Source organism: Balaenoptera borealis (genome assembly GCF_965194805.1).
Source record: "Balaenoptera borealis genome assembly, chromosome: 3".
NCBI classification, from domain to species: domain Eukaryota; kingdom Metazoa; phylum Chordata; class Mammalia; order Artiodactyla; family Balaenopteridae; genus Balaenoptera; species Balaenoptera borealis.
Genome location: NC_138866.1, coordinates 45,253,603 through 45,281,229, shown reverse-complemented (window position 1 = coordinate 45,281,229; position 27,627 = coordinate 45,253,603). Strand labels below are relative to the sequence as shown.

The 27,627-nt window shown below is 34.9% G+C and overlaps 1 protein-coding gene and 1 pseudogene across 6 annotated transcripts in view; one reads left to right on the top strand and one right to left on the bottom strand.

Moving 5' to 3' along the window:
• Nucleotides 1–27,627, bottom strand: part of WDHD1 (WD repeat and HMG-box DNA binding protein 1) — a 91,002-nt gene that overhangs the window by 57,967 nt on the left and 5,408 nt on the right. For 4 of the 5 annotated variants that reach the window (XM_082386474.1, XM_082386473.1, XM_082386475.1 and 1 more), the window contains exons 3-13: nt 21,001–21,112; nt 16,428–16,579; nt 15,647–15,758; nt 15,420–15,470; nt 14,327–14,422; nt 11,000–11,092; nt 10,063–10,169; nt 9,703–9,844; nt 5,154–5,364; nt 2,333–2,520; nt 317–501 (exon numbers count right to left, since the gene is read on the bottom strand). In XM_082386474.1, coding sequence (XP_082242600.1) covers nt 317–501; nt 2,333–2,520; nt 5,154–5,364; nt 9,703–9,844; nt 10,063–10,169; nt 11,000–11,092; nt 14,327–14,422; nt 15,420–15,470; nt 15,647–15,758; nt 16,428–16,579; nt 21,001–21,112 — 1,449 coding nt within the window. The remainder of the gene's footprint in view (nt 1–316; nt 502–2,332; nt 2,521–5,153; nt 5,365–9,702; nt 9,845–10,062; nt 10,170–10,999; nt 11,093–14,326; nt 14,423–15,419; nt 15,471–15,646; nt 15,759–16,427; nt 16,580–21,000; nt 21,113–27,627) is intronic. The other variant, XM_082386476.1, reaches the window with a different exon arrangement.
• Nucleotides 21,119–27,425, top strand: LOC309626143 (Krueppel-like factor 17 pseudogene; annotated as a pseudogene). The gene has a single exon. The product of its transcript is annotated as a Krueppel-like factor 17 pseudogene (transcript).

The following is a 27,627-nucleotide window of genomic DNA, read 5'->3' as shown; positions in this document are numbered from 1 at the left end:
AACAGTAGTTATATCTGAGAGTAGAATTCTGGGGGGAATTTTCATTTTCTAAAAATTCTGTACTACTTAATCTTGCTTGTTTACAATTAATCCGTGTATTACTCTTATGTAAGAAGGGGACAATTAAGCAAAAACAGACATATGTTCTGAGGTATTACAGGTGTGCTGCTATTTGTACTAAACTCTTCCTTCTGAAATTCCACACTATAAAAGACATAATTTTGTTTTTTGTCTTACAAACTTTTTGTACTGAATTTCAACATTTTAGTATAACAGTTCAACAGTAACAAATTCTTCCTAATAATCTTGAATTTACCTTGCTAGTTCATCAGTGCTTTCACATGCCAACAAAACAGCTTCATGGGAAAGATCTGCTACTGTATAATTCAAAGTGTTTGATAAGTGTGTTGCATGGTGTATGGAGGTATCATGGAACTCCACATCTATGGCATTGTCTTGCTCATCATTATAGCAGCGAATAATTCCAATAGAGTTCCACACCTACAAACATGTAAGGTTAAATACAGGTCTGAGAAAGAGTAAAGTTCTTAGAATCAATAGACTAAAATAGTACAAATTAACAAATAATGTAGTCTGTATCAGGGATTAAGTTATGGGAGCAACCACAGCTTACTTACCTCTAAATAGTTTCAGGTAATAGTAGTAACATCAGAGCAACAATTACTAATTATTCTTTTCCTCATGAGAAGAAGGTACATATATACTTATTTATTAGCAAATGGAATATTTTACCTAATATTTTTAAAAATTATATTACTGTCATAAAAAAATACTTTACAATTCACCTTTGAACAACCGAACAGTTAAATTCCTCAAACAAAACATTTCAAAAAATGTATTTACTTACAAATATGGATATAAATGACTGCATATTTCTTTTGGTCCAACTAACTGGTTTATAGTTATGGCATAAATATATACATTTTAAGGCAGCATAGGACTTCCCTCGTGGCTCAGTGGTTAAGAATCCGCCTGCCAATGCAGGGGACACAGGTTCAAGCCCTGGTCTGGGAAGATCCCACGTGCCATGGAGCAACTAAGCCCATGTGCCACAACTACTGAGCCTGCACTCTAGAGCCCGTGAGCCACAACTACTGAGCCCACGTGCCACAACTACTGAAGCCCACGTGCTCTAGGGCTCATGCTGCAACTACTGAGCCCGCGTGCCTAGAGCCTGTGCTCTGCAACAAGAGAAGCCACCACAGTGAGAAGCCCACGCACCGCAACAAAAGAGTAGCCCCCATTCGCCGCACCTAGAGAAAGCCTGCTCGCAGCAGCGAAGACCCAACACAGCCAAAACTGAATAAAAATAATTAATTAAACACGCACGCGCACACACACACACACACACACAAAACAGGAATTAAAAAAAAAAAAGGCAGCATAAATTGATACCATTTGGAAAACTTGTCTTCCATTCATGTACACTACAGGCTCACACTAGGCAGGGTAGGCCCTAGTGTTTCCTTTCCTCTACCACAAATACAACTATAAAGTACTTGACAATATTAGAAAAATGAAGATCTATTACTTGATGATGATTACTGACGGCAATAAAAAGGTTTGTTTGTTTTTTAAATAAAACAATACCTTTAATATTTATCTACAAATTTATGGCAGGACCATACCATTTAAAAAGGACAACTGTCAAAGTCCTCAATGGAAAACCTCAAATAATCAACAAATAAAAATATTAAACTTTTTTAGCTCTCAAACTTAAGACAAAAAGTTAATATAGTCATTCATCCATAAATATATATTGAATGCCTATTGTGCCATACCTTGTTCTAAGTACTATCAGTAAACAAAACAGAAAAATCTCTGTGCTTGTGGAGAATATATTCCAGTGGCATGGGGAAAAGGGGCAGATAGCTTTTTTTTTCATAGCACTTATCACCTTCTAATAGTATACCATACCAGTGGTTGCTTTCTAAAAAACACCTTCTAACTAGTGTTCTGGAATCAGTACAATCTCCTATATAAAAACTAATATGAGAAGTAAAGTTTGGAAGTATAGCCAAGAGGTACTGCAAGATATACAGTCACATTTATTATGTTCATTATATGTCATTTTGCAAAGCAGAATTTTATTTAACACAACATTCAATAATAAGGTTGAAATAAGATTAAAACTGTGAGTTAACCATAAAATAAATCAAGCACAAAATTATAATCAACCAAAGTGCTCCAGGCCAGTTAACCAAGGTTTTTAAAAAAAATATTTTTACCAAACAAAATTAACTACAGCGAGATAAAATGCTTAAAAGTGAGATAAAACTATTTAAAAGTTACATGTAGATGCAAGGCTTACCATGAATCTGTGAGTGAGATGCAAGGGTGTAGAACCTGACTGGAATGGCCTTTGCCGGGGCGTTGGCATAGGACCATCATAAAATGGCCTTTGGGATGTTACAACTGGTAGATTGTGAATGCTGCCTGCCTGATCATCTTCCTCCTCTTCTTTGAGAAAACTAGAACCAGTTTTTATCATTGTAACATCTAGAAAACAAAGGATTATAATTAGAGAATCATAAATACCTATTACCTTGAAAAAGAAAAGCATTATGAAATCTAATAAGCTTGTCCATTCATAGTTAATAATATTAACATTTTAATACTATTTGCCTCTTTCACTGTGTTAACATCTGCAGTGATAATTCGAAAGCAATGGAGGGTAAAACTGCTGGTACCTTAGCATGAATCAAAGCAGTGGCACCAATCTGTATTAGTAGTCAGTGTATTGTTAACCAATTGCAGTAAAAATATTAATTTTATTAAATCTTGATCTTTGCATAGATTTTTAAAAAATGTTCTCTGTGTTAAAATGGGAAGTGTGCATAAAGAATTGTGATGGGGGATTTCCCTGGTGATCTAGTGGTTAAGACTCTGTGCTTCCAATGCAGGGGTTGTAGGTTCGATCCCTGGTCAGGGAACTAGATCCCACATGCTGCGCAGCACGGTCAAAAAATTAAAAAAAAAACATGCTGCGTGGTGTGGCCAAAAAATTAAAAAAAAAAAAAAGAACTGTGATGGTTATCTCAAAAAAAAAAGCATTTCTGCAATTGAGTTGTAAGCTGAACTAGCTAATTTTTTCATGTAACACCATTTTTACTTGAAATACCAGATAAACTATGGTTATACCAACTCAAGTATGTGGCAAACATTTTCTTAAAAATGAAGTGAGCTGGTCATTTAAGAAAAATAACTGACAGAATTTGTGGTCAATGATAAAATTTGAGCTTTCAAGCGAAAATCAGAATAGTGAAAAACGTGTACCTGCCACCATGAGCTTGACTGCTTTGTAATATTTAAAAACTTCTGATGAGATTGGCGATGATACTAACAAATATTATTCTGGATAACGTGTCAATATTAGGAAGGTCTGCAAAGCTCAGGAAACAGTATTTTCCAAATTACCAATGCATATGTGAAAAAATCAAACATGGTAAAAGATCCATTCAAGTTAGACCAATGGATTTTAATGTAATAATAGAGTTGAAAAGTTCACCAAAAAGTTTTCAGATTCGACATCGCAAGTAATCTTTAAGAAACTATCATTTGTTGCGTTTTGGTGCAACATCGAAGAATATCTGCAATTCTTTCAATAGGCTATTAAAATACTTCTCCTTTTTCAAACTACATATTGTGTGAGGCTAAATTTTTTTCACATACTTCAAACAAAAACAAATATATGGCAGTAGACTGAATCCTGAAGCACATGAAAGAATCCAGCTGTCTTCTATGCTAAGATCTGCAAAAGGGTAAAATAATACCATTTTTCTAGAGTTGTTTTATTTTCATAAAAAATGTTATTTACATTTACATATAATGAGTTTATTAATGTTACTTTAAAGTGAATAAATATTTTTTAAATTTCTCGGTTTTAATTTCTAACATAGTAAATAACAATAAATATAACTCCACAAACAATTTTTCTTTGGGGTCCTCAAAAAATTTTAGGAATGTAATGAGCTCCTGAAACCAAACATTTGAGGAGTGCTATCCTATAAACCCTATATGCTTCAAATGCAGCACAACCACTGTACACTGGCATTTCACTTGGTAATGTTCAAATGTGTTAATTTTAGCATATAAGTTTAATAGTCACTTCATTTAAAGGTTTTTCATTACAATCCCAATATCTTTAACAGATACCAAACTATTCAGGTTACCTATTTCTTTTTGTTTAAAAATTTTAATATTTATTTATTTATTTAATTGGCTGCACCGGGTCTTAGTTGCCATGTGCGGGATCTTTAGTTGCAGTACCCAGGATCTTTTAGTTGTGGCCAGGTTACCTATTTCTTGAGTTAGCTTGGTAGTTTGTGTCTTTCAAAGAATTTGTCCATTTTATCTAAGTTGTTGAATTTATGGACACAAAGTTGTTCATAATATTCACCTATTAAACTTTTGTTATTAATAGCAGTGCTATCTTACAGAAATATAATGTGAGTTACATATGTAATTTAAAATTTTCTAGTAGCCATATTTTAAATAGTAAAAAGAAACAGGTGTAATTAATTGTAATAATATACTGCATTTAAAATATAATCTCAACATGTACTCAATGTAAAAAACGACCAAGATATTTTACATTCTCTTTTTTGTACTGTCTTCAAAATCTGGTTGCATTTTATACTTAAAACACACCTCAATTTGAACTAGCCACATTTTAAGTGCTCAAAAGCCACAAGTGGCTACTGGCTATCATATTGGATAGTGAAGATCTATGGGATACACGGTGATGATACCCCTTTCATTTCTTATATTAGTCATTTGTGTCTTTCCTTCTTGACCAATCAGGATAGAGATTTATCAGTTTTACTGATCTTTTCAAAGAATAAGCTTTTGGTTTTATTGACTTCTCTATAGCTTTTGGTTGTCAATTTCATTGAATTCTGTTCTTTATCATTTCCTTCCTTTTGCTTGCTTGGGGTTTAATTTCCTCTTCTTTTTCTAGTTTGCTAAAGCAGAAGCTTAGATCATTGTTTTGAAACCTTTTTCAACATACGTATTTAATGCTATAGCTACATTCTACCAATCCAGTACTGACTTTAAATAACAGTTTTAATAAAAAATTGAAAATATTGATGAGTAAGATGGATCATCACATTCACAAAGTCAATTCATACCAACTGAGTTTTCATCATCTTCTAGGATATGACTTCGCTGTCTAGGACGACCTGAAGCCAGCATGAGGTCATCATCATCTTCCTCATCATTTATAATCCCTTTTGAAAAAGAGCGGGTTTCGACTGCATTGTCATTTAGAAAATCACCGGCACTACTTGTATCTTCTCCATCAAAAAGATCGTTATAATCCTTTTCTACTCTGCTAGATACCTTGAACAAATGAATACAAATTAGAAAGTATTAGTGAACTACTTATATAAACACAATTACTCAAAAGGCAATCTTTTAATATGCACCTATAAACTCTACCAAGTAAGCAAGTGACTTGGTAAAAATAATTAGCAAATATGTTTATGAGGATTGTATTTATATTTATATAAGACCTAGTCCTTACTTTAAATGCCTTATAGTCTACGGATAAGGTGGAAGTATAAGACAGACATGTAAAGAAATACATGTGTATACCCAAATATAAAGCAAGATTTTATTCCTCACAATCATTCTTCAGAAAAGAAGTCACCTATGAGTCCTTACAAAGTCTCTCATTGTAAGATATTCTCTCATTTACTTTTATTTTGAACAAGATACTGCTTAGGTAAGATGTTTACTTTAAATGATCTCAGTTAAAGCTCGTCTTTGGGGTATTTTTTGATGCTTATAGAATTAAACAAATAGAACCAAAAGAAAAACAAAAGTGGCAAATAAATTCAACATTAATCATTGATTCCTAGGAATATGAACATATCATTGCAAGTACTGAATGTCACTGTAAACAATTTTTGAGATCACTTTAAAAAGTGAATAGTAAGCAGATACATTGTAAGGATCACAATTATTCCTACAGAATGAATAAAAACTGTACAATGTTAAGTCAATGGAAACTTATAGTTGGGTATAAAAGTCTAATGAGAACACCATTAATGGATTCAAAAGGAACTATATCACAAATCTTTTAGATGGAAGTGCATATAACTGTGTTCTGGAAAGTTGACATTTAAAGAAATGAGAGAACAGAAAAAATACTTCTAAATTCAAAAGTTTAAACAAATGATTTGAATAATTAAATTAATAACTATTGATAAGTGCTATAATAAGATATTTAACTATTTTATCCATAGTCCTAAAAGTTTATGTACTCAAGTTGGTTAAACACTTTTTTCGGACTTTATCAAAAATGAGGGTTTTAACTTATGGTGAGAGGTGTTGTAACAGAAACATGTACTATGAGAAGTAAAAGCAAAAAGGAGAGAGTGGACAATTCTGGATAGAAGGGTTAAGGTTTTATAAGAGGTGACATTTGAACTAAAATTTTTTTAATTTTTAAAAATTTTATTGACATATAGTTGATTTACAGTGTTGTATTAATTTCTGTTGATTCAGTTATACATATGTATTCTTTTTCATATTCTTTCCCATTATGGTTTATCACAGGTTACTGAATATAGTTCCCTGTGCTATACAACAGGACATTGCTGTTGAACTAAAAATTATTTCTCAATTTAATTTTCTTTTTTATCAATGTTAGACATGCATATAAATTAGTCAGCGTTATAAGATTTAATATAAAAATGAAAACAATCCTCTGCACAGCCTCTGACTTAACTTCTCTGCTCTCAATTGTTTCTTTTGATACTTTCCTCCACACTTGTAAATCATATTCCAGTGAAATTTTTTGATTTTTCAGTTTTAATTATCTATTTAATAGACGTTACTAACTTCTTTCTGTTAAGGAAGATGAGGATTTGGTGCCATTTTTCAACCACCACTACTCCCCTTGTATGCATATACACCATTCTCCTACTCCTGTCCACCCAATATAGATATATTCTCATTCTGCTTGGATCAATTTACAGTATTTAGATTTATTATGACCACGTAAATGCTATTCATAGCTGAACCCTAAAGCAAAGGAAATAAAAGCAAAAATAAATAAATGAAACCTAATTAAACCAAAAAGCTTTTGCATAGCAAAGGAAACCTTTGACAAAACAAAAGGACAACTTACTGAATAGGAGAAAATATTTGCAAATGATATGACCGATAAGGGGTTAGTATCCAAAATACATAAACAGCTCATACAACTCAACATCAAAAAAACAAACAACTCAATTAAAAAATGGGCAGAAAAGCTGAATAGACATTTTTGCAAAGAGGAAATGCAGAGAGCCAACAGGCACACAAAACGATGCTCAACATTGCTAATCATCAGGGAAATGCAAATCAAAACCACAAAGAGATATCACCTCACACCTGTCAGAATGGCTATCATCAAAAGGAACACAAATAACAAATATTGGCAAGGATGTGGAGAAAAGGGAACCCTCCTACACTGTTGGTGGGAATGTAATTGGTGTAGCCACTGTGGAAAACAGTATGGAGGGTTCTCAAAAAACTAAACATAGAACTACCATATGACCCAGCAATTCCACTCCTGGGTGTACATCCGAAAAAAACCAAATACACTAGCTGGAAAAGATACATGCACCCCAATATTCATAGCAGCATTATTTACAGTTGTCAAGTTATAGAACCAATCTAAGTGTCCATCAACAGCTGAATAAAGAAGATGTGATATAGATAGACAGATAGATAGATATTGGAATACTACTCAGCCATAAAAAAGAATGAAATTTTGCCATTTGCAACAACATGGATGGACTTAGAGCTTAAGGTATTATGCTAAGAGAAATAAGTCAAACAGAGAAAGACAAATACTATATGATATCACTTACATGTGGAATATAAAAAATATAACAAACTAGTGAGTATAACAAAAAGAAACAGACTCACAGATACAGAGAACAAACTAGTAGGGAGAGGGGTGGGGGGAGGGGAAATATATGGGTAGGGGATTAAAAGGCACAAACTATACTGTATAAAATAAGCTACAAAGATATGTTGTACAACAGGGAATATAGCCAATATTTTATAATAACTATAAATGGAGTACATCCTTTAAAAATTATGAATCACTATATTGTACACCTGTAACTTACATAATATTGTACATCAACTATACTTCAATAAAAATAAAAATAAAAAAAAGAATCTCTCTGTTTTGGTTTTTTCTTACACGGATTCCCCAAAGATCTTCCAATCTCCTGCCTGAAAAACATAAGACTGGCTGACAATGCTCTGGGAGCCAAGTATGAAAAGTGAGCTGGGAATTTCAACATTCAAGTATACACACTTTCATTTAATCCTTTTCAGTACAGTATTCCTCCTTCACCCAACACCACTCAATTGTACCCAGTGTCCCTGGATCAGTGACCTCTGTTTTACCTCATCTTAGAGAATAAATCTCCAGCTTTCTGCCAGAATGTATACAGGGGTGAGGGAGGGCAGTTACCTAGCTGTGCCCACTGTTGCTGAGATTGGAGGGATCTACTTGCTTGTTAAATCAACCCTCCTCTTTTCAGCCCCACTTTTTTTTTTTTTTTAAGGTAGTTGTCAGTCATATTGTTCTTTTTTCTCCCCCCTAGCTTATGTATTTATTTATTTATTTTTATATTTATTTTTGACTATGTTGGGTCTTCGTTTCTGTGCCAGGGCTTTCTCTAGTTGTGGCAAGCGGGGGCCACTCTTCATCACGGCGCGCGGGCCTCTCACTATCGCGGCCTCTCTTGTTGCGGAGCACAGGCTCCAGACGCGCAGGCTCAGTAGTTGTGGCTCACAGGCCTAGTTGCTCTGCGGCATGTGGGATCTTCCCAGACCAGGGCTCAAACCCGTGTCCCCTGCATTAGCAGGCAGATTCTCAACCACTGCACCACCAGGGAAGCCCCCCCCACTTTTTTTTTTTTTTTAATATTTACTTATTTATTTGGCTGCACCGGGTCTTAGTTGCGGCACGCAGGATCTTCAGTTGTAGCAGGCAAACTCTTAGTTGCAGCATGTGGGATCTAGTTCTCTGACCAGGGATCGAACCTGGGCCCCCTGCATTGTGGGCGTGGAGTCTTAGCCACTGCACCACCAAGGAAGTCCCTTCGGCCCCACTTTTAAGTACCTACTGCTACCAAATTCTGAATCTTTGGGGACTCAAGCAAGCTAAGTGGCACCTCAGGGGAAATAATGAACCAAAACAAGGAAGTATAAAACAAGGCAGCCTGTTTAGAGCAGTTCAGTCAGGCTGTGCAGCTAAGCATAAGAAGCATATAGTTAGCTCTAAGAGTTAAGGCTAATTCATGACAGAAAAACTTAGGCTAAACTAAGTTACAGTTATTAATAATTTTCATCTATAAAACATTTATTTAATTAAAAACACCTAGAACACCAGGATACTAAAATATTACAGTTTTTTACAAAGGTATTCCTTGGAAAGCCATGAAATATTAATGGATATTATATGGAGGGAAAGAAGTTCCTTAGTAAAATGTATTTGGGAAACATTAGGTTAAACAAGTTTAAACATTCTTTGTGATAGAGCATTACTGGGCATCTAATAACATAAATTATAATTTTCAAAGAAAGTAATGTAGTTTGTGGTGTTTCCCAAATTCATATGACCACAGAAAGACTTTGAAGAAACTGTTCTACCCTATCACTTATTACCTTACTGCTTGACATCTTTCCACTGGGGTCACAAACATTCTCCAGGACTCCTAGATTTCCTTCTGCATCAGTATAAGCTATTTGACCACAAGTAGGATGCCATGACAGGCCACAAATTGCATAACCTTTCTCATGTTTCACCCTAAAAATTAAAAAGTGAATTCTTAAAACACTGTCAAGAAAAATATAAGCTATACATTTCTTTAGGTAAATTTTAGTTAGAAAAAATTTTGATAAACATAGCTATATGTCTGCATTTTAACAATCTAATGATTGCAGATTTGAAATGTTTAATAATATAAAAAACAAAAATCTAATAGAAATAAGCAAAAAAGAGACAAAAGATTTACTGAATCATACCTTTCCATGCAATCTTTGGTTTCCACATTCCAAACTATAATTAAACCATTAATACTCCCTGCAGCTAAATATTGTCCACAAGGAGACCAGGTTACTATATTTAGGGTCTAGTAAAGAAAAACAATAAATAAATAATAATTCATATAATTTAAAACTAAAAACTCATTTTATTACTAAATTCAAATTATTATAACCCTTATTGTATGCAATTTCTAATTAAATCTGATACATAAACAGCAAGACAAAGTTTGCTTACTTTTTAACTTTCTTTTTCAATAATATTCAACAATCAAAGTAATAGCAGCTATTACTTTATCACAAGAAAACTACACTAGCACAATTTTAAAAGCAAAAGCTAAAAAATGTTTTTATCCCAGAAAGAAAGACAATGCAAGTTATCCTCTTAGCAGTCACCATCAAGATGAAGAGAACCAGGAAGTGAAGTGAATCATACTAAGCCATTGCTGACCTACTGGGCCTCTGTTTCCTAACTGCAAAATGGGTATGTATGAGAGAAGGGGGTGGGGGGAGGGAGAGAGAGAGAGAGAAAGAAACACAGACTAACAACCTTTCCTGCTCTAAAATTCCAGTGTCTATAGTCACAAGTCTCAATGAAACTCACTTAACAATAAACATTACTAATAATGTGAGAATTACCTATTCTAATACTATGCTAGGGTTAAATTTGACTTCTTATAAATTAAAAGATTTTTCTTATCAAATTTCACAAAGGAGAAAGGTCAGATAGGACCTAGCAAAGACTTATCTACTAGTTATTCACTAAGTGAAGAAAGGCTGAGGGGTAGAAGGTGGACACATGCACAGCAGTCCGGAGTTGTTCTCCATTTCCAACAATATTTAGCTGTAATTGTATTAAAGCAAAGTATGCATTAAATATTCCCATTAGCCTACTGAAAGTATCACTTACAAAACCTACCTGAGAGATGAAATTATCTGAAAGATCAAATTGATTACTCCAAGTTTCTCTTCTATATAGCTTAACAGATTTTTCCACAGGAACTGCTAGTAACTATTAGGAAAGATAAATGATTTAAACAAAAGTTTACACTAAATTAAGTTTAAAGAGAAAAAAAAGCAGAAAATTCATCTAAATAAGACTACAAAATATAAAAGCAAATTTGTATTTTAATTGGCAACTAACAAAACTCAGGAAGCTACTTAAAATTTTGATAAAGAATGGGTGATGATCACTGTATTGCTTGTACTGAAAGACAGAGAACTTATAGTTACTAATATTTTTAATACTATTTCTTAAGGAATATAAGCCCTTTGGATCTAAAAATTCATCTTATTTGCTGGAAGGAGAGAAACAGAGCCAGAATACTTTGAATATCTTTGGAAAAGGAAACATCTTCTTACATATACTTCCAAAAAACAGATTAGTAGAAAAAATAAAACTGACATATTCTTTCCATGCTTATCAAAAAAAGAAGAAAAATGTATTATTTATGAATAGTAAAACTATGTTTAAATTTTTTTTTAATTAATTAGATTAATTGATGTTTCATAAGCAAAGAAGAAATACATACTGGATTTCCCAACTATCACTTTAGTGCAGAATGTACCCTTAAAAGTTTACATGACACAAAAGGTCATACATTGAAAAGAAAGTCTCCCTCCAATCCCTAAATCCTATTCCTACTTCCCAAAGGCAAAAAACATAAGCATAGACTATATAAGAATGCATATGTACATATATACAAGTAGACACACAATTAAACAGTAGCATTATCTACTATCTATACCTACTGCTCTACAGCTTGATGTTTTTAATATAGCTAAAGACTGATTATTCCATGTGAAGACACACAGATATACCTCATTCTAACAGTTGCAGAGTATTCCATTTTCAGGAATAAATTCCACAGTTTATTTAACCAGTTCTCTATTAATGAACATTCAGGATGTTTACAATCTTTTGCTACTACAAACAATGATACAACATTTTCATTATACATACTCTGTAGTGCATATGTATAAATATGTTTAGAGAATATATGCCTAGAACTAGTACTATTGGTCATTCGTTCTAATAAAAACTGCCACATCCTCTTCCACACAGTATATATCAAACTTCTGATCTTTGACCATCTGACAAATGAAAAATAGACAATCATATTTCAATTTGTATTTCTTTTAGTATGAAAGGTTGCATGTATTTTCATATGTTAAAAGCCATCTGTGTATCTTTTTCTGTATACTGTCTGCTCATGTCCTTGTTCATCTTTTTACTGGGATCTTATTAATTTATAAGAACTCTTTGAATATTAAGGAAATTAGCTCTGTCATATTGTTTCAAACTTTTCCTCAGTTTATCATTTGTCCTTTGACACTGAAATATTTATTTTTTTACTTTTCATATTGTCGAGTTTATAAATTTTTTCTGGAAATTTTCACATACACAGAGAAGTTAAAAAGATGATACAGCAAATACCTATATAATGAGATTCACCATGTGATAGGAAGTCTCCAAGATGGTCCTCGGTAATTCTCACCTCCTGGTATTCATGCCCTTTGCCAGTACATTTATTAAATCTCCTTTTCTCCACCTTTATAATACACTAAATTCCCATATATACTGGATCTATCTCTCTGTTTAATAGATAGCTGTCTATTCATGAATTAGTATCACACTTTTAATTCCCATAGCATTATAATGTTATATCTGATTGAATTAGACTTTACCACTTTTCTTTTTCAAGACTTTCGCTTTTCCATATGGCTTTAGAATCAGTTCTATTTGGTCCCCCCCAAACATCTTACTGATATTTTATATTGAATGTTTCAAAACTATAGATAATTCAGGGAAGAACTGACATCTTTATAACAAAAATTCATTTCTAAGAATAGGATATATTTTTCTATGTGTTTTTCTAAATGTTGCCATTTGCAACAACTTGAATGAACCTAGAGGGTATTATGGTTAGTGAAATAAGTCAGACAGAGAAAGACAAATACTGTATGTTATCACTTACATGTGGAATCTAAAAACTAAAAATAAGTAAATAAAATGAATAAATATAACAAAATAGAAACAGACTCAGAGATATAAAGAACAAACTAGTGGTTACCAGTGGGAAGAGGGGAGGGGGGAAGGGCAAAACAGGGGTGGGGGATTAAGAGGTACAAACTATTATGTATAAAATAAATAAGCTAAAAGGATATATTATATAGCACAGGGAATATAGCCAATATTTTATAATAACTTTAAATGGAATATAATCTATACAAATTTTGAATCACTATGCTGTACACCTGAAACTAATACAACATTGTAAATCAGCTATACCTCAATAAATAAATAAATAAATAACAAAAAAGAATGGGATATATTTTTTCTATTTAAGTCTTCTTTTACTCTTCTTTGTAGCATGTTTAAATTTTCTTTACATAGCTCTCTCACATTTTTTGGTAAGTTTATCCCTAGTTATTTTATATTTTTTTAAAATTTTTAAATCTTTTTTGATTTCACAGTTAGTGCATTATTTTCTCTCACCATATTTTCTAAATGGCTATTGTTTGTATATAGGACTATAGGTTTTATATATTAATTTTGCTTCCAACTACCTTACTGAATTTTCTTATTAGTAATATTTTTCCCCCAGTTGATTTTCTTGGGATTTCCTCGTATACAAGCATTTCATTTGCAAATAATGAGCATTCTCCTTCCCTTCTTTCCAACCTCTCATATCTTTCTATTGTCTAACTGTATCAGCTAGTACCTCCAAAATGTTAAACACTAGTAGTAAGAGTTGATATAACAAAGACTGTTTCCAAAGTTGTCCCATTAAACAAGAATGTAAAGAAAAAGGTAAAATCAATTCATTCCTGCCAAATGTACTCTTCAAAAAAGAACCTTTAAAAAGTTGAAATGTTTCTTACAGCATTTCAATAATAATTAATTTGCTTGGAGCTCTAAAATTTATAATCTAAATGAAATAGTTACAATTAAAAAAACTATTCTTACATTCAAAGATAACAAGGACTGGAACATATAATTAAAACAAAATAAGGGACTTCCCTGGTGGTACAGTGGTTAAGCCTCCGTGCTCCCAACGAAGGGGGCCCAGATTCCATCCCTGGTCAGAGAACTAGATCCCACATGCATGCCAGAACTAAAGAGTTCGCATGCCACAACTAAGGAGCCTGTGTGCCGCAACTAAGACCCAGCACAACCAAATAAGTAAATAAATAAATATTTAAAAAACAAAACAAAACAAAAAACAAAATAAGAGTCACTCACCTTCCCACTTTTTGGCTGCCAAGCAAGTCTGCAGATTGATTTTGCATTTATCACATCATTGCATTTTTGCAGCAGTGGCCAACTAATAGCACATGTCTGATTTAAAAAAAAAAAAAACAAGAAAATGTAAGTCTTGTGACTGAATAATAATCTTTTTAAATAACTAAAAATGAAAAATAAAATGCCAAAAGAAAAAAAAAGAAAATTTATTTCCCCTTATGAAAATTCTCCCAAAAAAAGATATGCAGCACTGAATACATTTAATAAGTGGTTTCTTCAAACTGATAGATAGCTCGGAAAAAAGCAACTTAATTCACTTTAACCTAATTATAATATTTGATTTAACTAAGTTACTTTAAGTTTTTCACAGTTATAAAGAGCACAAGTCTTAAATAATTAACTCAAATAGAAGTATTTCCTATGTAGAATAAGCAAACAGTATACTCAATGAATAAACGTACACAAACAAAAAAAAACCCCAATACATTAAAATCTTAAAGTAACTATGAAAATAAACTTGAGAGATCTACTACGAAATGTTAAGGTGTCAAAGTCAATCCTTTTAAATAGTTCAAACGTGAGGGAAGAAACTGTGGCTATGAGCTGAAGCATATCTGTGAGGGATGTTTTTCTCATCAGCCGCATCATTCCTAGAGAAGCCAAGCCTTCTCTGATTGCCTCAGGAAGAATTCATTGTTCCCTCTGCCAATCCAGAAAGCATTTTCTTCATACCTCCTTTAAAGCTATTACCAGGCTGGGTCAGAGTAAGTTATGTGACTCTCCAAATCAAGTGTGGCCCATGCCTTACTTTCGTATCCCCAACATCTGGGGACCAACATATGGTAGTTAGCTTATAAATATATAATGATTGAATTTCCCTTTGTGATTGGATACAGAATCAATTAGTCTTCAACATATTTACTTTTGCTTAGATTGTTGGGGAGTTTGATCACAAAACCAGTATTTAATGCTACTCAAAAGAAACAAACTATGAAGAAGAAGAATTATTAATTTGGTCCAATAATATATTATGTAATGCCCAATATATGATGGAAATAGGCAAAAAGTTTTAAATTCAAATTGATGAGCTTACCTGATCTGAAATTTGCCACACCTTGACAGATCCATCACAACTAGCTGATGCCTGCAGGAATAAAACAATAGATTTCTCTATAGTTACAGCCATAATACTATATGGAGACTGGTTCAACTGATAAATTAAAGAGGCTTTTAAAAATTGTGTGAAACTTTTTGCTAATTCTCTTACAGTTTTAAACATATTCGTAAAAAATGCAAAAAGAGAGGGAAAAAAATGATTACCAGAAAGATGTCCTTAGGGTCAAAGGAAAGACTTAAAACAGGTGCATCATGTCCTCGAAATGTTTTCTGTTGGCTGCAATCCACCACATCCACAACTTTGACTAGAAAATCACTAAGAACAAGAGTAACATACATCAATAAATGCCAATACAAAAGGCTCTCAAAAGCTATGACCCAAATATTTCAAAGTAATAAGAGTAAATGCCATAATTTCTTTATAGCAACATGTGAAATTTGGCACCCATATTACCTTTTAGTTTTGGTCTATAAAGATGCTAAAAACATAACTCAAGATTTCCCATATGTTAAAATATAAATACTTTTAGAAAGTGGCTTCCTTAGTTAGATCTTAAGCTTCTATTAGTTGCTAATCTACAGCCACAACCATTTTTAAAAGCACTATGCCTTTTACTCCAACTCAGCAATTCACCAATTACATTTTTTTCCTATGACAAATAAGCAACAAGAAAAACAACAAAAATCCTGATTGTACAGTCTAGGTTGTACCTAAAATAATTTTTAAAATTTTGTATCCAACTATCATCTTTCCCCAAACTTTTCCAGCATTTACCGAGCAGGCTGTCGGCAAAGCAATATACCTCAATTCACAAAGAAGCACAAGTTTGTCATCAAAAACCGTTACCAGAAAGAAGACTTGAATATAATAATTAAATAACAACAACAAAGAAGGAACAGAGTCCTAAAAATGTTACCCTGAATCCAATGAATGAGGCCATTTTGTTCTAATATTATTTCATTTTCTGATATCAAAGAGCCTTACCTAGATCCAGCAGCAATTTTTGCACCATCCCCATTAAAGATCACATGGTTTGCATTTGTGGTGAAGCGAGTCAATATACCATCTGGAACTCCTTCAGGAAACGTGTGCACTTGAACAGTATTGTTAGATACTGCAGTGACCAATTTCCCATTCTAAAAGAAAAATGAAAGAAACATGGGTAAAAATTAGTTAATTAATTGGGAATCTCTCCATAGTTAAAAATCCTGTAAAAAACAAAAAAAAACTTATAAATGTAGTTCATGTCAAGAGAAAAATAATCAATATATAATTTTTCTGAAATGGCTATTAGCGAGAAAAATTTACTTGCTGTCTTTAGAAAATTTAATTCCCTCTTCATCAGCCAAACTTTTAGCCTCTGATTTCTCTTGTACTTCTGGCAAGAAAAATATTTAAATAGTGTTTTTGTGGATTCCCAAATGTCATAAGAAGGGGACTCAGAACAAGAAAACATAGCTAATCTCAATGAGGGAAGAGCACAATGGACATTATTAGTATTGCCCTGTGTTTCCAGAAAACAATCATTAGATGTCTTTTCAGAGTAGGGTAAAGTCTAAATGTGAATCCATGAATCCATGGCTCCTTTTTTTTTTTTTTTTTTTTTTGGCGTACTGCAGGGCATGCGGAATCTTAGTTCCCCAACCAGGGATCGAACCTGTGCCCCCTGCAGTGGAAGCGCAGTGTTTATTTAGTGTTTTAAAAACACTAAATAAATAGAAAGTTTTAGGATCCGAAAATGATCTGCAAACACCGTTGTTCTGCACAGCTTTCAGCTAAGAATCATAAAAGGTCAGGGATCTGCCCTACCACCTTAATTTTATTACTTACCCAAGAGGAATTAAGTCTTGATGAACTAAATCATAGTCTACCAACCTCATACACAATTTGATATATCATATGGTCAGTTTATTAATTTATATTGAATGATAACTACCAAAAGAAACAAACTACTCAAGTTTGTTAATGAACATACTTTACCCTATAGGTCTCAGCCGTATTTGCGCACTTAGGACCCTTACCTTATCTACAGCGTCTGCTCCCTTTCTAATGGGAAAAGAACCTGGTAATACAATGACATGTTACCATATAGCAATATTTGGGGAAATGTATACATCTGTTCAAATAACAGTATAGATGATTCAAATTTGAACTGTGATAAACACCTTCAAGTTCAATTATTGGAAAACTGGTGAAAAATACTGTTTATGCCTACATTGCAACTACTGTATATAATTAAATTCATAATAAACTAAATTCATAATGTTGAAGTTAAGCTAACAACAATTTAAATGTGAAAACCAGAAGAGAATCAACAAAAAGCTATAACCAACTCAATACAACACTGATGCTGCTAAGTGTTCTTTGGCAAAACTGCAGAAACACCAACTATTTATTTGTGTGCATGTACAGAAATTTTGCAACCTTGGCTGTGCTTCACTTCGCAGACAGATTTCTTAGTAGAATACTGACTAAGCATCCTCAGTTAGCTCTAGTAAAGAATCTTGGTAATTCTTTAACAAAACGTTAACTAGCCCTCTGTTCATGTAAAAATGTTAAAGTATATAACTGCACTAACTCACCTGGGAGACCTGAATAAAGGCCTTGCTTTGAAGTCATTTTCAAACAAATCTTCTGGGAAATCAAATCACTACCAGTGTACGGTGTCAACTAGTAAAAATTTTTAAAAAAACCATGCAAAGGATCAGAGCTGTGGTCCGGATCTGGTCAGACTATTCTTCTCCCTGGTGGATAGGGAGGAATGGAACCCAGCACAGGATGACTTGGGCCCACTGTGTTCCTTACTATGTCATTTGACTTTCCTCCGAGCTTTGATTTTCCCAAGAATAAAATGGAGATAATTCCACGTACCTCTCCTTACCTTTGTTAAAGACAACGTAAAATACTATGCAAGCGTTAACTATTACTACCTACAAATATGTTGATATAGCCCAGTTTCACTATTTTGGAGGGTGATTTTTTTTTTCTGCTTTGTTCTCAAATAAAGCACCTAATTGTACTTCCCTATATCACTGAATCCATAAAGTACGTATTTATAAGCAATTAGGCTTTAAATGAAATTGTCAACTTTGCATGGCTATTTGGTAACATCATTTCATTGAAGAACTGTAAACTCCATTCCTAAAGCCAAACATTTTAGCACTGAATATGAGCCTTGTAGTCGGCTGAATAGTGGCCCCTAAAAGACATGTCTAAATCCTAAGCCCAGGTACCTGCTACCGTAGCCCTAGGAAACTACCATAAGCCCACTTTCATTTTTTTCTTCTTTAAAGTCTTTTTCGTATACAAAAGCGGTACATACTTATTGTAGAAAAAAAAATACGAAACTGTCCTGAGCAGACAGTGAGTTTCCCTACTCTTGAGAAGTAATTTCCATTAACATGCTGGGGTTAAGTCTTTTTAACTTTATTCTATACATATGCAAATTACAGATATTTGTGTACTTAAATCCTTTATTTTAACAAACATAAGACTATTCTATAAGACGGTTATGAAACTCTATTTTTCATTTTTTCAATTAACTGTAAACATCTTTCCAAATGAAGGTATACAGCACTCCCACATTTTTTTAGTGGCTGCATAGTATTACATTATATGACTACCAAAATATATAAAATGTATTCTCTATTCAGGGACACTTCAATTGTTTCTTTTGCTATTATAAACAATGGTTTTACTAATATTCTTGTCCACACAAATGCATGTGTGTACTTCCTTAGGGTAAACAGCCAGAAATGACTGTGTGCATTCTAACTGTGATACATCATATCAATTTATTCCAAAACAAGTTCATCAGTTATACTTCCAGCAACTGTTGTGTGAAAATACTGTGAAACAGAAAATATATATTGGTCTCTACCCTCAGTTCCTGGCACAGAGCTCCTAAAACCCTTGAACTGTCCTAAGTGATAAGAGCACCAGGAGCATCTTTTGTTCCAAAATTTGGTCTTTGACTGATTCCTGACACAAAGCTCCCAAATCCCTTGGAACTTTCTGGGTGACAGGAATGTCTTTTGTTCTAATGAGGTGCGTCTTGGTGGGCTCCTGGATAGCTTCAGGATGGTGGCTGGTCACCAGAAAGATCAAGTCATTATCAGAAGCTTGGAACTTTCAGTCCCACACCCCTATCATCCAGGAAGGGGAGAGGGGCTGGAAATGAAGTTAATAATCAGTCATGCCCATGTGATGAGCCTCCATAAAAATCCCAATAACATGGGGTTCAAGGAGCTTCCAGGTTGGTGGTGCACCCCAACTCCACATCTCCATTCTCCAGACCTCACCCCATGTTCTCTTCATCTGGCTGTTCATCTGTATCCTTTATTATGTAATAAACTGGTAAAGATATTTCCCTGATTTCTGTGAGCTGTTCTAGCAAATGATCTTATCCAAGGAGGGGGTCATGGAAATCCGCATTTGTAGCCAAGCTGAACAGAAGTTGTAGGTAATCTGGGGACCTAATACTTGCGACTGGTGTCTGAAGTGGGGGATAGTCTCGTGGGACTGAGACCTTAACCCGTGAGGTCTGAGCTAACTCCAGTTAATGTCAAAATTGAACTGAACTGCAGAACACCCAGTATTGCAAAGAACTTATTGATATGGGGAAAACCCCATATATCTGGTGTCAGAAGTGCTGTAAACATGGTAGTGTGAGAGTAAAGGAGAAACACAGGAGAAGAGTTGTTTTTCCTTTATAAATACTTCTCCAAGCCCTCACTATTACTGGGATCAGGAATATTTTTCATCCTTGTCAATCTTACAGGAAAAAAAATCCAATTGTTTAATTTGCATTTCTTTGCTCATTAGTGAGATTTAGCTCATATTTAATGTACATTAGTCATTTATATTTTTTCTCCTGCGAATACATTTTCCATTATATATGACCATTTAAAAAAAAGTATCTAAAGACCATCTCATCTACCTTAATGAGTCTGGGTTTGAAAAAAATATGAATTCTGTAGAAAGATTTTTTTTTTCCTATCCAAATACAATACACTCAACTTAAAATTCATCACAAATAAAAAGGTTAGATACTTAGTTTGCAAAGTCCTTCTGAAAACATATCTCCATTCTCCAAGTAACCTACATCTCATTCCTATATTTACATTACATCAAACATTAGAAATGCAAAATAAGTATATATCTTGAAAAAGTTAATGAAACAGTCCTTTTTTCCAGTACAATTCCTCAAGTCATCTGAATTAGTGAGCTAAAAATTTGAAACTGCACTGAGTTTTCTTTCAAAGAAAAAAAAAGATACATTTAAATCTCTTAAAAGATAAAGTATAATTTCCTGCATATATTTTAATTGGCTCATCATTACTATCCATTAATCACCTTTAATAAACCATTCAGATTTTACCTGTGAAAGTTTTGGGCAAATTATGGCATTATTACACATTTTTAAATATTATTATTTCATAAGAGAAACGAAAAAGTTTATCTGTATTCAAAACTTCTATAAAAATATTTTTCATCCAAGTATAAAACATCACATGGCAGTATCATTTCATATCAGTTGCTGTAATTGTTTTAATACCTTCAAAGCACATGAATATGCTTTTTCTCCAACATTAATGGACTTAGGATCATCATCATCCAAGTCTTCCCAAATCCTCACATCACCATCACTTCCACAAGTTACAATACAACTGTGAAGGAAACACACTCGTTATAAAGTCACCCAGTTTTAGGCTTATTAATTTTTTTGGAATGCTACTTTATCTCTTTTCTAATAAAATCAAGGTGTTAGCCAATATGTTTCCTCATTTTTCATACATAAACCTCAATAACAAGGACTGTTAACCTCCTATTCTGTAAAATGAAAGGTAAGTTTATGCTTTCTACAGTTTCTCCTTGGCATAAAATTCCTTATATATTTGTAACAATGTAAGAAAAATGAATGTAATCTCTGTAACAACAGGGACCAGGTCTACTTTGCTTACCATTGTGTCTCTAGCACAAAGTAGTCTCTAACAAATAGAAGCTTTGATAAATGTTGAATGAATAAATGGATGAATGGAAGAGCTCAATTAACCAAAGCTGATTATTCAAATGGCTATCTGTCAACTCCCAAATCTTGTTTTCTGAGTGTTTTTCTTCATTCGGTACGTGTCCTCTCTGGGCACACACAAAAGCAAATAAAATACAAAAATAAAATGGTAAATGGTGGAGTCTCGATGTGCAACTGATCCCAGGTTAAGATGGAGCAGGGGGCCAAGGGCCTAAGCCAGTGGTATGTGTCTCTGCACCAGTTCACAGAGACCCGCCCACAGCATTCCCACTCAGGATACTGAGAAGTCAATGTCCATCTTGGACGTGTCTTCATCTCCCGGAAGCAGTGGAGTGCACACCTCTTGGAACCATGGCCCATCAGGCATTCAACATGTTCCTCAGTGCACAGAGCTGGGGAGGATCGCCTTGGTCTCTGCTGAGGCACCCAGGCAGAATGCCAGTGAAATGGGGCCACACTTCAGTATGTCGCTGCCTGACCACAGTGTGAGCTACTGCCCTCAAGTGACTTTCACTCCTTCCCAGATGATTTACACTCAGGGAATGTCTCCTTCCCAGCCAGGAATGATGATTTTCAAGGGGCCCCAGGTGATGCCCTTAGGAGATCCCAGGATTCCAGGGGTGGCCCCAACCTTTGGTGGAAATCTAAGGATGCCCCCCAGGGGGCCGCCAGTCTCACCTGCCAGTGGAATCCCAATGATGTCCCACATCAGAATGTGAACAATGCCTTATTCTGGCCTCCCAACAGTAACTTCTAACAGAGGCCCTTTAACACCTAAAACATTATTGGATCCAACCATGCCTTCCACTGAGGCCCCAGCAATGCTCCCCTCTTTGGATCAGATGTTGCCTCCTAGAAACCCCACAACTTTGGGATGCCCCCAGCTGTATCCCCATTATTGCTGGCTTTGGAATCCCAGGGCTCTTTTGTGAGCCAGCCAGTCTCCCAGGAAGACCCCTTCCTACCTAAGCAGCCCTTACCTGCTCCACGGAGAGCAGAGCAGTACTCTGGGGCCCAAGAAAGGGCTCCCAGGAGGAGATCCCCAGTTTCAAGGCCTTACTGCTGCGACTATGAGAACTGTGAAAAAGCTTATACTAAGCACTCCCACCTCGTGAGTCACCAACACAAACACACAGGTGAAAGGCCCTATAAATTCATGTGGGAAGACTGTACTTGGTCCTTCTTCCGTTCCAGTGAACTTAGAAGACATACTCGGATACACACCAAATACCGACCACATAAATGTGACCAGTGCGGCTGACAATTTATGAGATCTTACCATCTCAGGCAACACCAAAGGACTCATATGCGGTGCCAACATCCCCAGACCCTCCGGCTGACAGTGGACATATGACTGGTCCTCCTCCTGCTCCTGGTTTTTAGGTCAGTCTGCTCTTCCCCTCATTTTGGCTTCTCTGCCTGCCCAGATCCTGTCTGCCTCTGACCAGCTAGTCTCTTTGATAGGTGTAGGCTTTGATGAAGACAGAAAGATTATGAGACAGTGTGGAAGCCCATATGAGCTCTGGACCTAGTCGGGGCCCCTCAAAAACTGTCTTGGATGTCCTCACATCTCTGGGACCACCTACTTTTGTGCCAAGTTCAGCCACATGGGAAGATGGAGCAAAGTAGATTGGGAGCTTTATAAAAAGCTCTTTATCTTATGTCACTCCCAGCTTGAAACCCTTTAGCCACTCTCCTTTGCCTGCTACATAAAATCCAAGTTCCTTATCTTGGTCTTTGACAGTTTCCAGAGACAGACTATGTTCAAATCCTGAATTTACCACTTACTAGCCATGTGACTTTGGGAAAGGTCTTTGATCATTATGCCAGGTTCCCTCTTCTGGTAAAAGAATAACAGTACTGGACTGTTGTGAACACATCTTATGTACAAAATCAGATTCTCTCCGGCACTCACCAGCCTCATGCCCAGAGTTTGTCTCCTCCCATCATTTCCAGACTTAGATGGAATGCCCCCACAGGACATGGGATCTGGCACCTCAAGTAGCCACTAGCAACCCAGGAATGTGGAAGAGTTAGTGCTCCTGGGGTAACATTTGACTAATGGGAGATGGGAGAAATCCAGGCCGATAAATTCCCTCTTCTTCCCTCCCTTCCCTGAACTGGTGCAAGACACCATTTCTCCCAATGGGGAGACCTCCCAAGTAGCCAGTGGACACACCTTCTGTGCCTCTTCCAGGCTTGTCATGAAGCAGACTCAACCTATCACCTGGCATTGCCTCCCATTCTTCCTTGCGTCGAGTCTCTTTTCTCACTCTCAATGCTCTGTATTTGCATCACCCAAATAAAACATTGGTACTTAAAAAAAAAAAAAAAAAAAAAAAGGTAAATGGTGGGACTTCCCTGATGGTCCAGTGGGTAAGACTCCACGCTCCCAATGCAGGGGCCCCAGGTTCGATCCCTGGTCAGGGAACTAGATCCCACATGCATACCACAACTAAAGAGTTCGCATGCTGCAACTAAGAAACCCGCAGGCCACAACTAAGAGCCCACATGCCACAACAAAGGTCCTGCGTGAAGACCTGGTGCAGCCTAAATAAATAAATAATAATTTAAAAAAGGTAAATGGCAAAGAGAAGCCATATAAAAAACTATGGATGTTCAGAAGACAAAACTTAATTCCCACTTGGAAAATCAGAAGGGTTCATAAGCAAAGTATTTACATTGGGAAATTAAAGGACAGGTAGGATTGGATATGCTGAGATTGGTGAAAAGGACAGTTCCAAACAGACAAAACTACATGAACCAAAATATGAACTTAGCAAAGCATAGGGGAGTTTACATGGAGCAGGCAGGCCAGGAAATTGAAGGGAAAAAAAGTAGATTGGGGTCATCCTATTTAAGATGACCTTAAGGCCAGAGTAAGGAGCTTGGTCTCGGTTCTATAAGAAATAAATAAGAGGACTATAAGTCTCAGTTTGCCCAGGACATTCCTGATTTATGCATCCAGCTGGTTTGGCGTTCATCCTGATTTTTCACTTTAAAACACATTAGTATTAGTTGCATCAAAATTGGTGAGTTTGACAGACTTCTTTGCACTTCCAGCTTCTGCCATGATCTTGTTTGGTAGTATAACATGTGCAATGAATAGTGTTCTCACCTCAACATGTAGGTAAATCTGAAAGACAACCAGTGATAACCCATCTCTCCCTTTCCAACCCTTTCTTGATGTAACATAACACCTCCTTTCAAGGACAATAGGTGTTAACTGATAAATAACTGGAGTCAGACATAAGCCCCTGGAAAGAGCAATTTCTTTCCATCTCCCGTGGTGATGGGAGGAGCATTTCATATCCCCGTCCCTACTGGCTATTTGGTGTATGAGCTAGGTGTACTGAGGGAGATGTTACAGGTGCCAGTTGGAGACGCCAGTGGGAAATTACAATGAAATAATAGCGGAATTAATGAGAAATATATGGAAGAAACAGAGTTAAGCAGTCCTTTGAAGGTCTTTTGGAGTAATCTGAACATTCTTCCTACAATGTTTTGTCATTTACTGTAGGAATAAAAGTAACTACATATTAATTTTATTGTTGGCTATGCTTTTAAAATTTTGCAAAAAAACAAAACCCTTTCAGTAATGAGATGGAAAAAATACACCAAGTACATGTTTAATAAAAAATTAAACACTAAATTTCTGCTTCTCAAAAAGTTCATAATGAAAGTATAAGTTGAACTAAATGTTAGTTGACATTTACCATGAGGGGGTGTGGTAATAACACCAACCACAACAAAGTCAGTAGACACAGAACTCCTGAAGAAGCATCAGCATCTACTTCATAACTTAGTAGTTACCTCAAGACTGCCTGAAAACGTTGCTTCTGAAGTAGCACAAAGTGAGTCTGCATCTTGTCAAGCATGACTTTTCCTAAGAATTCAGTGCTATTCAACAAAACTTTCTGAGATAATGGAAATGGTCTACATCTGGCTACTGAGCAATTAAAATGTGGCTAGTGTGACTGAGGAACTGAATTTTTAATTCAGCTAATTTTAATTAATTTAAACCTAAATAGCCACATGTGGCTAGTAGCTACTGTATTGGACAGAGCAGTGTTAAAACAAATGACAGTTGTTTAAATTAATTTTGTTCATATTTCATTCTAAGTTTTCTAGTGCAAGTATGAAAAGTAAAGTAATAGCTATCAATATGTTGTCTCCCCTAGTAAAAAACTTTCCACACAGTTAAATGATACGGGTTTTGTATCAATGTTATCAGAGGTTTTAAAAAGAAAATCAGTCAGATATCCTATAATGGTGTGGTTTTCCCTTCAGTTCATGGAAATAAAGTAAAGCTTCTGAAAGTTCATTCCATAGAAACTGAAATATCTGACATTACTCGGGGTTCTATCTAACTTCATTTGAAAAGTTCAGTGCTAAACATAAAATTCTTAATTTTTATAGTAATAATACATATTTTGCTAAAGTACAGCACTGTAGTAAAAACAAGATTCTTACTAAATTAAGAAATCTATGTCCTACTGTATAGCACAGGGAACTATATTCAATGTCCTGTGATAAACCATAATGGAAAAGAATATAAAAAAAAAAGAATGTCGATTCATGTATAACTGAGTCACTCTGCTATACAGCACGGACTGGCACAACATTGTAAATCAGCTACACTTCAGTTAAAAAAAAAGAAATCTATGGAACACAAATGTACTTGGAATTGGAATTATAATTCATAACTGTGCCCAATGAATTGTGATAATGTACCAATCAAAACAGAAGCCACAGTTGTCAAATTCTTAAATAATTTTATTTATACCCAGAATAACTGAATGAAATTTTTGTAACAAGCTGATGTTAAATACACAAAAATACTTCAACACTGAAGACGATACTTTCTCTGCTGCCTATCATCCATTAGATTTTTTAAATATTTGAGTCTGAAGAGTGACCCTATAAAACCTGTCTTATAATGATGGTATTATTATTATTGGAAGCAAGTTATCTAAATCTTAGTTTCATTTTGTTCAAAATCAGTTAGAAATCTTTAATCAAAGTATTCAACTTAAGCCTTTGAAGCTTTTAGTGAAATGCAATTAATGATAACAGAGCTTATACAGAGGAGACACTGAAATTTAATCTCTACAGAAGCAAATGAGAATTGAACAAGTTGTATATTAAAACGTGAAATGGTGAATGATTTAATTTTGAAATTCTGTGATTGCTCTTTGGAATATCTTGACTTTTGGGAAGAATCTTTTGATAGACCTCTTCTTTTTAATTATATAAATTTATGTTCTGTGCCAAAATGAAATGAAGTAGGCTTAAAATTTGTGAAACATTCAAGGGAATCATGAGTAGAGAGAACTTACTTGATGAATTCTGTGTTTAAAAATATTGTAGGTCTTATTATCGAAAAAGGGTATTCTAAAAGCAGGTGAAAAGACAGAACCTGTAAAAATACTGAAGGTGAAATACTTATCCATTTCAGGTAAGGCAAATTTTTAAAAATTGAGACTCTTCCATTTAGTAGAATTTGCTCTAAGCCTACCAGGTATTGAGAACCTAAAAAGAGTGTTTTCTCATTGAAAAATATTATGATATAAAGAAAAGAATTAACTGAAGGTCTCACTTCAAATTTATTAACCATAAAATGCAACTCTGAAGAAGACTGCAGCCAGTTTTATAAGAAAAATAAATGTAAGAGTATAGTGAAAAAAACATTTTTCAGAAAAATATCAGCTACATCATGTTAGACAGACTAAAAAAATTGATTAAAGTACATGAATACATGCCAAGAATGACTATTTCACTTATGTTAATGTTTAGATTGTACATTCAATGTAAAGAAAATTTTTTTAATGTTTTAATGTCAAATTTTTTTTAGGAAAAATTGTTTTGAAATAGTTTTTGAATAGAAATATGTTACAGACCTACCAAAACAGAATAATTTGCCAATCAAAAAATAATTTTAAAAAAACTGTACTTTTGGGGCTTCCCTGGTGGCGCAGTGGTTGAGAATCTGCCTGCCAATGCAGGGGACACGGGTTCAAGCCCTGGTTTGGGAAGATCCCACATGCCGTGGAGCAACTAGGCCCGTGAGCCACAACTACTGAGCCTGCGCGTCTGGAGCCTGTGCTCTGCAACAAGAGAGGCCGCGAAAGTGAAAGGTCCGCGCACCGCGAT